The 10,861-nt window shown below is 41.2% G+C and overlaps 1 protein-coding gene across 1 annotated transcript; it reads left to right on the top strand.

The window, feature by feature from the left end:
* The first annotated feature begins 490 nt into the window (after positions 1 to 490).
* Positions 491 to 9,472, top strand: LOC146568247 (uncharacterized). The gene is made up of 5 exons (XM_085284185.1): positions 491 to 958; positions 5,291 to 5,389; positions 6,888 to 7,031; positions 7,619 to 7,667; positions 7,890 to 9,472. Exons 1-4 carry the CDS (start codon positions 877 to 879, stop codon positions 7,657 to 7,659), a joined length of 366 nt encoding a protein of 121 aa, XP_085140311.1. The 5' UTR covers positions 491 to 876; the 3' UTR covers positions 7,660 to 7,667; positions 7,890 to 9,472.
* The last annotated feature ends 1,389 nt before the right edge of the window (positions 9,473 to 10,861 follow it).

The raw sequence follows: 10,861 nt of genomic DNA, 5'->3' as shown, positions 1-10,861 counted from the left end.
TGTCCGTGTGCTTCAACCGATGTGGTTTTTATTAATGTATGATGAGATAATGCTGTGACGGAGGCCAGCCTGATGGCTCTCCGAGCGTGCGTCCACTGGCTTTGTTATTGCATATTTGTGCTCCAGCAGCAGCAGCAGGCTACACCCAGCTCCAGGCATTAATAACAGGGACTCTTCCTATTCAAACGCAGTCTCCAGACCATCACAGAGCTGTTGTGTTTTAGCAGAGGGCTGAAGAGTGGACACAGATAAACCTCATCTTACTTGAATTTTAAGCAGAATTTCCAAATGTCTTTAAAAAAACATAGTAGAAGAAAGAAAAACATCTGAGTGTCATCTGTTTTTGCCTCGGTTGCTGTTTCCCCCCTTTTTCTGTGTATGGGACCCAGACTCATGCCAGAGAGTTGTGTTTTTTGGCAGGGAGGACGGGGTGACGTCGACAGGCGTGGTAATAACAATGAGAACACTATTAAGTCCAGACTACGCGGGGTCTCGGAGAAAGAGAGAGAAGGGGAGAAAAAAATGTAGGGTGTGCCCTTAAAATATGACATTTATGTATTGAAACTCATACCTGAGGTGGTAAAAAACTTTCACTCGAACTGAAACAAATGCAACCACACTTTATGGCACTGGAGTTTCCTGTGAGTCGGGGAGTGCGCACAGAGAATCCGAGCAGTACAGTACATAGGAAATGACTCATAGGAGTGGAGCTGTTAGCGTGGGTGTGTGCGCGCTATTAAAACAAGGCGCAGACTCCTCCGTATGACTCACTCTGATGCTCGCTTTTCCATGCTGAAAACCAGCACGGACTGTTAATCAGATGAACTTTCGGGAATTGTGTAGCCGACAGCGAGCAGCTTTCCCTCCGCAGACATCATGGCTTTAAACGCTCTTTGCGCGCTCTGCGGACTTATTATTGCGGCGGTGACCACTTTCCATGGTGTGAGCGCGCAGAAAAGTAAGTGAAATACGTTTTTTCCCCTCCCTCACCTTTTTTTTGGGAAAACAATCTTTACTAAAAGAAAGAAAGAGCAGGGGAATACCTCGTGTGCGTTAAATGTTCCCATTTTTTATTCTTATTCCTAAATTTTAATTCATAAGTGCTGGCGTGTTTTTGCGTGAACACTGGTCAGAGTCTGGTGGTTTGCTCTGCTTATAATGGAGTCAGATAGTGGGGTCTGCTTACAGAGCCGCTTCCTTTACCAGCTGCATTTCTCACCGGTTCCGCATTCCGATCGCCTTATTTCACCTCATCCATCCGAGCCTCTCGGTGAGAAGGACAAGCCACATGGAAATGCTCTACCGCCTGTGTCCATTTTGGACAAAGACACGTTTATAGGGCCTCGAAAAAAACAAAACCCGAAAAAACAGAAAACCCAGCTTTTTAACTTTGTTTCCACAGCGCTCTGAAGTTTTAAGTCTTAATCCCACCGGAGAACACCAGGCGCAGAGTGCACCAAGAACATAAAACTCTGAATAATTAAATGGGTTAGGGCCATTTCCTCAGGCATTAAAGTGCCAAATGCGTTTCCAAAGAACTAACAGCAAACCCTGTGCTTTAATCTTGATTCTATCTGTGGGAAATCTTCTCTACATCTGGACATCAGCTGTTGATCCACCCACCCCTTCCAGTTCATGACAAAATACAACACCCCCACACCCAAAACACCCTTTGTCAGACTAGGTGTTGAGACTTGCCAAGGTCTCTTAGTCAAAAAACAAAACAAACAAAAAAACCTAACATTTTGGTTTTTCTCTCCCACTCCACACTGATTTGAAAAACTTAACCACAAGAAACACCTGTGGTATTAAAGAGATGTAGAGATGAATGATTCAGCTCCTTAACCTTTTAGCTTAATGCTTGAAATGTTATCAGTCCCATCAAGTTTCGGGTTGCAGAGGTCACCCAGCAGTCAGGCTTCAGTTCCTTCCAGTTACCTTTTGAACTCTTGTGCTGAAGTCCAGCTACATGATGTAGTGCTGAAATCATGAGGAGAAATGCTTTACAAGGACTGTGACACATTTTTTTACTGTGACCAGAGCTATAAAATGAGTCAGTCAAACCCTGGAGGGAGACTGGCTGTGGAGGACGGAGAGTCTCTGAGGGCCTGAGCATGTGGCTGTAATATAACCAGAGAGTCAAAGTCAAAGGAGGTCAAAATGTTTCAAACATGAGTGTGTGAGCAGGTGGCTTTTGACTACAGATGGTCTAACAATGACCTGTACTCAAAAACCATACAGCGGCATACTCATGCAGGTCTCAGAGTTAACTCTGGATTTCTTCAAGCTGTGACTGATGAGACAAATGAAGTGAATGTAAAATGTTTCCCAAGTAAGGTTCAGTTTGGACTGGTGGATTTGGCCCAGTGCTCTCCACATCCCGCAACACAGAAACATTTGTCTTCTTTAATATTTAGCTTTCATTAATCAGCAGCATAGATGTGACAGCTTTTTAGCCCAGAGTTCCTCCTTCATTCTCATTTGGTAGCTTCTTATACTTTCTGTAACCTTCATTTTTTCTAATGGCCAGCAGGGGGCGACTCGTGTGGTCAGAAAAACAGTAAAAATGACCATACCTCTTACTTTCTTTAATACCTCAACACCATGTTTCTGATGTGTTCATTGTCCGATTTGCTAGTTTCAACTTATGTGTAATACAACCTGATGTTCATTTTGTAAACTATGGTTGCCATTAAAAATAAAACCGACACCAAAGCCGTGGATGCGTCACTGTGCGGCTCGCTTATGAATTTAAGCTGCTATGGTCTGAATATTCATATGATGGCATCTTTATTTAAAAAAAAATTAAGATGTTGAGTCTGAAATACTAAATTTGAGACTTCAAGAGATAAATCCCCATCAGTGATGTCGCAGTGGCTGTGGCCATCTTTTATCTACAGGCTATGGTCAGGGCCCCTTGCATTTTACCCCTTAAGCACAGATTTTCAATGTGCAAGCTCTGATAGCCTTCAACAGATGTCCCTCTGTCTTTTGTCCTGTCTCCATGATGGAGACGGCTGCCTCTCCCTGAGCCTGGTTCTGCTGGAAGTTTATTCCTGTTAAAAGGGAGTTTTTCCTTCCCACTGTTGCTAAGTGTTTGCTCATACAGGCTTCTGTATTAATGTTTATTGTTACTTTACAACATAAAGCAGCTTGAGGCAACTGTTGCTGTGATTTGCAGCTATATAAATAAAGTTGAACTGAACTGAATTAACTCATCATCTGAAAACAGATGTCCATAGACTGAACCCGAATGTTCCCTGCTGGTGTCGTCATTGTTGAGTGATTCGTCACCATAGCTAGTTTGTCTTCCAACCTGTGGTTAGAATTGTGAAACAATGTATTTTAACTGAAACCATGACCTTTTCATAAGCCTAACAAAGTAGGTTTGATGCGTAAACCCAACCACACGGCAACTGACAAAAGTAAAAAACAACAACACCCATCAAAAAATAGCATTCCCAGAATGGAGGGCAAGATCTGTCTCCTGGGTGGAAGTCCTCCAGCCGACTTCAGCCTCTTCATGCAGACTTTTTTTTTGTTTTGTTTTCAATATCTTTTCAGCCAAGAAGGTGCTGCTCTGGAGCACTACCCCTGAATGTTGGAAAAAATGTTGAAACCAAGCATCAGTAATGTGACGAGTTCTTAGGTAGCAAGCTCTGGTTTGACCTGAAGTGCATCCTAAATACTAAGAATATTTTAATGTCACGCTTCCAGTTTGCTATGACGACTTCTGGTAAAATATTTATGAAGAAAAAAGAAAAAAAAAAACACACCTCTGAGGCAAAGCCGAGATAAGCCTAATAATGTCACGGTGACATTATTAGGGCTGAACCATAGATACTACGCTTTTGTTTCAAAGCCTATTAATTACTCCTCCTCAACTAGAGTGAATTATCACTTCAAGAGTCTTTATTATGTAAACTGTTTGATGCTCGTTAAATTGACACATTATTAAATGTGGGATCTATTTTACTTCATTTGCTGCAACTTTGTTTCACACTTTGCTGATAATACTTTTATGTTACTTTTTAAGTCAGGCTTTTGAACCACAGAGTAGGTCTTGTGATCAGGAGTAAAGGATTTGAATACTTCAGCCATAGCACAGTACTAAAGAGATTTACTTCATATTGGTATTCATCACTTCTTTGTTTCGTTTTTCTCCAAGCCTGCCTGATCTGTTGTAGTTTCTACTTTCCCCTTTGTCTGCTCCAGCACTGATGAGGCGGTGCATCGTCTCCTGAGCTCGGTGTAGCAATATATTTGTTACATGTTACTGCCGCAGTTTCCTATGCCTTCATTTCCCTACTTTGATATGCGTCAGGTTCACCTCTGTGAGTTTTGCTATTGCTGTCAGCGGTGGTTAAAGCCAGCAGTTATGAAATGTTACCACAAATCATGACTCGGGTAGTTTCTTGTTAAAATTGTTGAGCATAAAATATGTTTTTTTTTAATTCTATGCAAATGCGTGTCTTACACATTTGATGAGGAATGATTATCATCATTTATCAAGTGTCTCTGGGTGGTTTCCTTGTTGTTATCTGTAATGCTGTCATGTCTGGTATTGTTTGACCTCATTAGGTTGACTTTGTGTTGTAATATTGTTTTTGCAGAGATCGTACTTCATGCATGTCTTCAGGGCATTAGTGCATATGTGTTTCTTAACCAAATGCAGGATGTTAAAGCTGGAGAGAAAACCGCACACTTTTAAAACAATAAAACGGCCTCTGCTCTCAGCCTGTCTCACATCTTTAGCCTTGTCCTTTCCTTATCATCTAGGAAGTGCATGGCTTTAATTGTCCGCCTGGCTGGCTGCCAGGAAAAAGAAACGAAGCTGTCCATCGTGGCTGCGGAGGTAGACGTTTTCTGTCTCGCTAAACCAAACTGCCACTTCTTTTTCTCACAGATGCAAATTTATTCTCTGGAAGTCGCACATAAACGCGCATAAGACAATTCGACGGAAGCACTCTGTGAAAGCACATCCTGCTCTTCACACACATGGCCCGAATGTTCACGCACGCCAAACCGACTACTTGTCTGTCGTGCAGATGAGATGCACCGACAGATTCTCCACAAAGGAATTTCCCAGTTTCACTTTATGAGAAGAGAAATCATTTGATGTCCTGTTCAGGTCACATGTTTTTACTGTAATAAGTGGATGGAAACCTAATTTCTCCTTCAAACCACCTGATTATGGTTTATTTGGTTACCTTCTAGGATTACAGTGTAAGGTTTGAGATAATGACCGGAAATGAAATGTCACGACTAACCTGCTTCTCTGTGTGTGCAGGTCCGTGTCGGAGCTCGGAGTTTTGGAGCTCAGACTATGATGGTTGCTTGCCCTGTGAATCATGCAAGCAGTACCCGAAAACCCCGTCCTGCAACACATGTGAGCCACTGAGTCGCATCTGTTAAAACATCTGTTAAAACTTGCTTGTCGAGTGTTAGAGCTACCATGAAAAATTATTTGCCCCCTTCCTGATTTCTGGTCACACTTACATGTTTCAGATCATCAAACACATTCTAATATTGGACAAAGATGAGCTGAGAAAATACAAAATGAAGTATTTTGGTGAAGGTTTCATTTATTAAAGGGGAAAAAGCTATCGCAACCAACCTGCCCCTGTGTGAAAAACTAACTGCCCTGTCTTGTTAAATCAATAATTAACTGTGATTAAACAATTTTTTGGAAGGTTCTGCTCCATTTCATGAGCCAGACACAGACCTGATTACTGCCAGACCTGCTGAATCAAGAAGTTACTTAAACAGAACCTTTCTGACAAAGTGAAGCAGGCTAAAAGATCTCAAAAAGTAACACATCCTGCAGGATCTGAAGAAACCGCTCAGAAACAAAGTCTCCGACATCTATCAGACTGAAAGAGTTACAAAGACTTTTCTAAGGCTTTGGGACTCCAGTGCACCACAGTGAGAGCCATTATTATCTACAAATGGAGAAAACATGGAACCTACCAAAATTACCCCAAGAGCACATCAATGACTCACCCAGGAGACCCCAGAACAACATCTAAAGAACTGCAGGGCTCACTTGCCTCAGTTAAGGTCAGAGTTCACGATTCAACAATAAGAAAGAGACTGCACATCTTGATGATCCTCAAGCCGTTTGAAAAATAATCTGTGGAACTGACGACACAAAAGCTGAAGGTTTGAGTCCCGTTACAGCTGGTGTAAAACATCATACCAACAGTCAAACATGGTGATGGTTATATGGTGGTCTGGGGCTGCTTTGCTGCTTTAGGACAACCTGCTGTAATTGATGGAACCATGAATTCTGCTCTGTGCCAGAAAATCCAGAAGGAGGATGTGCAGCCATCAGCTTGTACCCTGAAGCTCAAGCACACTCAAGCTCAAGTCCACCTCTGAATGACCCGGAGACAGCAACATTTTGGAGTGGCCTCATCAAAGTCAGGACTTAAATTAGATCGACATGCTTTGGCATGACCTTAATCAGGCTGTTGGTAATGGACAACTCTCCAGTGTGAATTAAAATGATTCCACAAAGTGGGCCAAAATTCCTTCACAGCGATGAGAAGACTCATTGCCAGATAAGGTGGCAGGACCAGTTAGGAGGTCAATACCTTTTCACACGGAGCCATGTAGGTTTGGAGAGGTTTCCCCTTAATAAGTGAAATTATTATTAAAAACTAGTTTGCACTTACCCAAAGAATGCCCTCTTCTTCAGCCTGTTAGTAAAGCAATCTGTCGTAGAAAAGATGTGAACCAAATTTTCAGTTTCTTGTCATTTATATTGGTGAGTTTTGACATTAATTGCCAATAAAAAACCCCAAATGGCTTCTTTTAGCTGTGTTTAACACAAAAGTGTTGGTGTTAAAGTGGAATTCTAATGGTGTTTTTTTTTTTTTAAATAGGCAAATCAGTGGATGAGACACCTGACGTGTGGAAACTGGCAGCAATCACCAGCTTCTCAGTACTGGCTGTGGTGCTGGTCAGCGCTGCACTGATCATCGGGGTCATGGTGCATCGACGCAAGTCGCACAAACGGCCTTTACGTGGTAAGACGCAGGAGAAAGGTGTTTCCTTTGATGCATTATTTTAGTGTAAAATGAAGGGAAATGAAGTTCACTGCTTACAGTTGTTTTCCCGCTGTGTGGGAAAACAACTGTATTTTGATCCTGGAGAAATCTGAAAAACTGGAGGATGCTTAGGGAAGGCCAATAGTCTGCTGTGCATTATCTTGTAATTATGAATTAAACGTAGTTTCGTAGTTTCCGTCAGCTACTGAGTATCAGTGGTAAGAGCAGCATTTGCGCATGCAATTATGATTTCTTGGACGGGGTTAGGTAATCCTCTTAAAAATTGTTTGGCGTCTCTGGTGTAAAGCAGTTCTTGGTAAACGCGAGAACAGTGTGTGCTGCTCCTGTTTTGTTTTTTTGTTTTTTGGTGTGAAGACTCTGCAGCTGAGTCACAAAAGGCTCAGGATGTATTTTATTGTATTCAGATTCACCGGGGCCTTTCTAACAGCAGGAAAAGGATAGCTAAATTCTTGATGCCCTTTGTGTTGTCACAGCTGTTTTGGAGGAGCGTCAAAAACATTGTTTTAAAATGCTCATTCATTTTTTTTAATCTTCACTTATTACAGAACCTATCGAAGAAACTGCGGGGCCACTTTATCAAGCTTAAACCACTCAGTAAGTATCACATGACTCTCTCGCTGTGTGGTGCAGCCAATCACAAGAAAGGTAGAAAGAGGCACAAGTGTTATTTCAGACGGCGTACACAAAGAACTGCGACTCCTTCAATGCTAATGTGAAAAATAAAAATCACAGAGTGGGAAACCATAATAATGGGTCCACTTTTGAAAATGTGACTGTAAAGCGAGGTGGACTAAACTGCTGTCACTGCCCCCACAGCCTCATCGTCCTCTGAAAACTGATGTAACAGAACCAAGGAGCCACTGGTTACTAGCCGGGAGGAGGAAACCTCTGAACGACGAACCGTGTACTCTGACTGCAGGGTATACCTCGACCAGAAATGGACCCTTTTTATTTTTTTTTATTTATTAGACTGGTTGGTGAAGAGATAAGCTCAGTTCTCATGCTTGGTGTAGGTCCAGTGGTTAAGACGGGACTTGCCATGAGCAAATCTCACACCTCTGTAGGTATATTAACAGCATTATACTAGTGGTATCATCTTTTAGAACTTGTGTGCCTTCATATTCCACTCCGTTGAGATTTTGATCTGGATCATTGGGGGGGGGGGGGTTAGGCAGGTTTGACTGAGAATTAACCGTAAAACTAGAGTCTGTACGCCTGCATTGCGTTGTGCTGTTTTCCGCAGGACTCCAGTGAATGTAACACAGCTACATCCGCCAGCTGGGCCACAGTTTGATCCCCCCTGCCGTTCAGCGGGGTAACACAGGGCCTCTCTGCTGGTCATTTACCACAACAGCCTCTGAAAGATAGATCACATGTGAGTAACACATACTGTTTGGCACATTAAGGCCATATGAATGTAGCTACCTTTTTAAAAATCTTTTTAGGTGAATTGTACTCCAACCTTTGTTCCTGCCAGTACCTGTTCTTGTAGTTGCCTGACGCAGTGAGAACGCTGTTGAGTAAAGGAGCAAACTGTACTCATGCACTGTTACTGGGTCTCCTGAGACCAACACAGACCATTTATTGCAGGTCTCTAAAATATTGTCTTGTCTGGTTTTTTTCCTTTTATTTCATTTAGAGTTTAGATATCATTTTTGCCTAAAACAAACCCTGAATTCACATGACTGTTGCAGCAGCGCTTTGTAACCCAGGATGCTTGAAACACTAGACGTACAGCCCCAAACTGCTAACATGTGAGAATGTTGTGAGGAATGTACTGCAGAGAGGAAAACTAACTACACCTACAGTGTTTTAAACAGAGCTTCAGCAATCACAGCGCTTTTCAGATCTGCAGCAAGGCAAAAAAGAAAAAAGAAAGGATGGTTGCAACTGCAGTGGTCTGTAATTTTGTTGCCGCTGAAGCCAACACGAACCACAGCGGACAGGGTTGTTGTCTTCAGCTTTTATTTTTAAAGTTTTTTTTCCTTGCGATAATTCGACACCGACAATGTTTCAGGTCACGGATCTGTCTGCTTGTGGGTGAACCCTCTGGCAACAAAATTGGGGAACCATTTATATTGTCTGTTTTATTGTTTATTTCTTTTCTTATTTTTTAAAAGAGGTCTATATTATTTATTTTAGTATGTTGAGCTGTTGTAATGCAACAAATGTGACAGACAAGCACAGTTTTAAAGAGACACCAGTGAAGATCTTTTCAAAACGTCCACCAGGCCAGCTATTACTGAACAATATCTTAACATTTTCTACTTGTTTCTCTTGCCTTCTAGTTCTTCTTGTATATAATGTAAATGCACTGGCTTTTACTTAATGCAATCTTTATAAACTGCTTTTTGTGTAGCAAATGTATTTTCACAATAAAACTGACAATTTCCATCACTGCTGCAAGTGTTTTTCTTTGAATTCAATTCAACTTTATTTATATAGCGCCAAATCACAACAATGGCCGCCTCAAGGAGCTTTATATCTCATGAACCCCTATGAGCAAGCACTTTGGCAACAGTGGGGAGGAAAAACTCCCTTTTAACAGGAAGAAACCTGGCAGAACCAGGCTCAGGGAGGGGCGGCCATCGGAAAAATACTTCAACCTTCAGCAGTGTAAAAACTTGGACAACAAACACATTTTTCCCCAAGTCTTTTAATTTATTTCATCTAAATTTAAATAATTTTCTCATTTTTTTTCTAAACTAAGTTCTAACAAAGAAGTAAAAATCTACGCTTTAGAGTGACAAAATAGTTATATAAATATTAATTAAATACTAAGCAGATATATATTTTAACACTGAAATCCAATAAATGAGAACATGTGGTATATGTATTTTTATTACACAATAGCTAATCTAGCAGTTTTCTTCTGTTGAAGAAAATGCAAAAAAACAAAAAACCATTAAATAAATTTACAGAGATCCAATCATCATCTTCGTTCTAATATATACAGCGCACTGAAATTAAACACGAACCACAACAGCAGACTGTGATAGTGATCAATGACAGATCAGTGCGAAAGGTTAAGTGCCAAATGAGGTGAGACCGAGAATGCGGTGCAAAAACAAGTCAGTTTAACTCAAGTGTGCATGTATCGTTTGACATCTTACAGGCTACTGTGGCATACAAAAAATAAAAAAATAAAAAATTAAATCTGACAGTGAGGTCAGTTAAATTATTACGATTGTTACACAATGACTTTAAAAAATGTAACAACATGGCACAAGGCAAGCTGTGATATTAGAATCAGTATACTGAATCCGATCCCGCTCGACTCCATACAATGGTTAAGACAAATGAGACGCACTCGACTCGTGCACTGAAACAATACTTTCAGCATATTGCTTAAAACGTTACGACCCGCACACTAGCTGAGGTGATTCATCAAGCAGCCGACTTGTCGCTTGTCAACACGGCCCTCCTTAGGCTACAAGTGTCGTCTACACATGTGCAAATATAAATCTGAAAACCACAAACTGCAAACAGACGACCGCGGTGAGGAGGAAACTGTCTGCACAAACTAAAAGCCCTAAGTCTGATGCTTCATCCGTGCGATTACAGTGTATTCTCTACTGATAAGCTGTATGAGGCATTTAAGTAGCAGTCTGTCAGGAAGGCAGGGCATTCGAGGTATTTCATGCTTTTATGACCAGTGCCAAACAAAAAAGAAAAAAAAAAACGTTAGAAAAACAATTCCTGCGTGTCTACTTTTGATAGACGCCTAAAGTGTAAGAAAAAAACAAAACAAAACAACAAAAATAAAACAGGCACATTACACAACTTGA

This window comes from Mchenga conophoros, linkage group LG8 (genome assembly GCF_057382185.1).
Source record: "Mchenga conophoros isolate Kocher_MC1m ecotype Shallow Benthic linkage group LG8, M_conophoros_male_GT1.1, whole genome shotgun sequence".
Taxonomy (NCBI): domain Eukaryota; kingdom Metazoa; phylum Chordata; class Actinopteri; order Cichliformes; family Cichlidae; genus Mchenga; species Mchenga conophoros.
This window is presented reverse-complemented; position numbering and strand designations above follow the sequence as displayed.

Excerpts from the sequence above, each read along its gene's own strand:
- LOC146568247 (XM_085284185.1), top strand. The coding sequence starts at position 877 with ATGGCTTTAAACGCTCTTTGCGCGCTCTGCGGACTTATTATTGCGGCG. Across the intron at positions 959-5,290 it reads TGGTGTGAGCGCGCAGAAAA|GTCCGTGTCGGAGCTCGGAG; the intron begins GTAAGTGAAATA and ends CTGTGTGTGCAG. Across the intron at positions 5,390-6,887 it reads AACCCCGTCCTGCAACACAT|GCAAATCAGTGGATGAGACA; the intron begins GTGAGCCACTGA and ends TTTTTTAAATAG.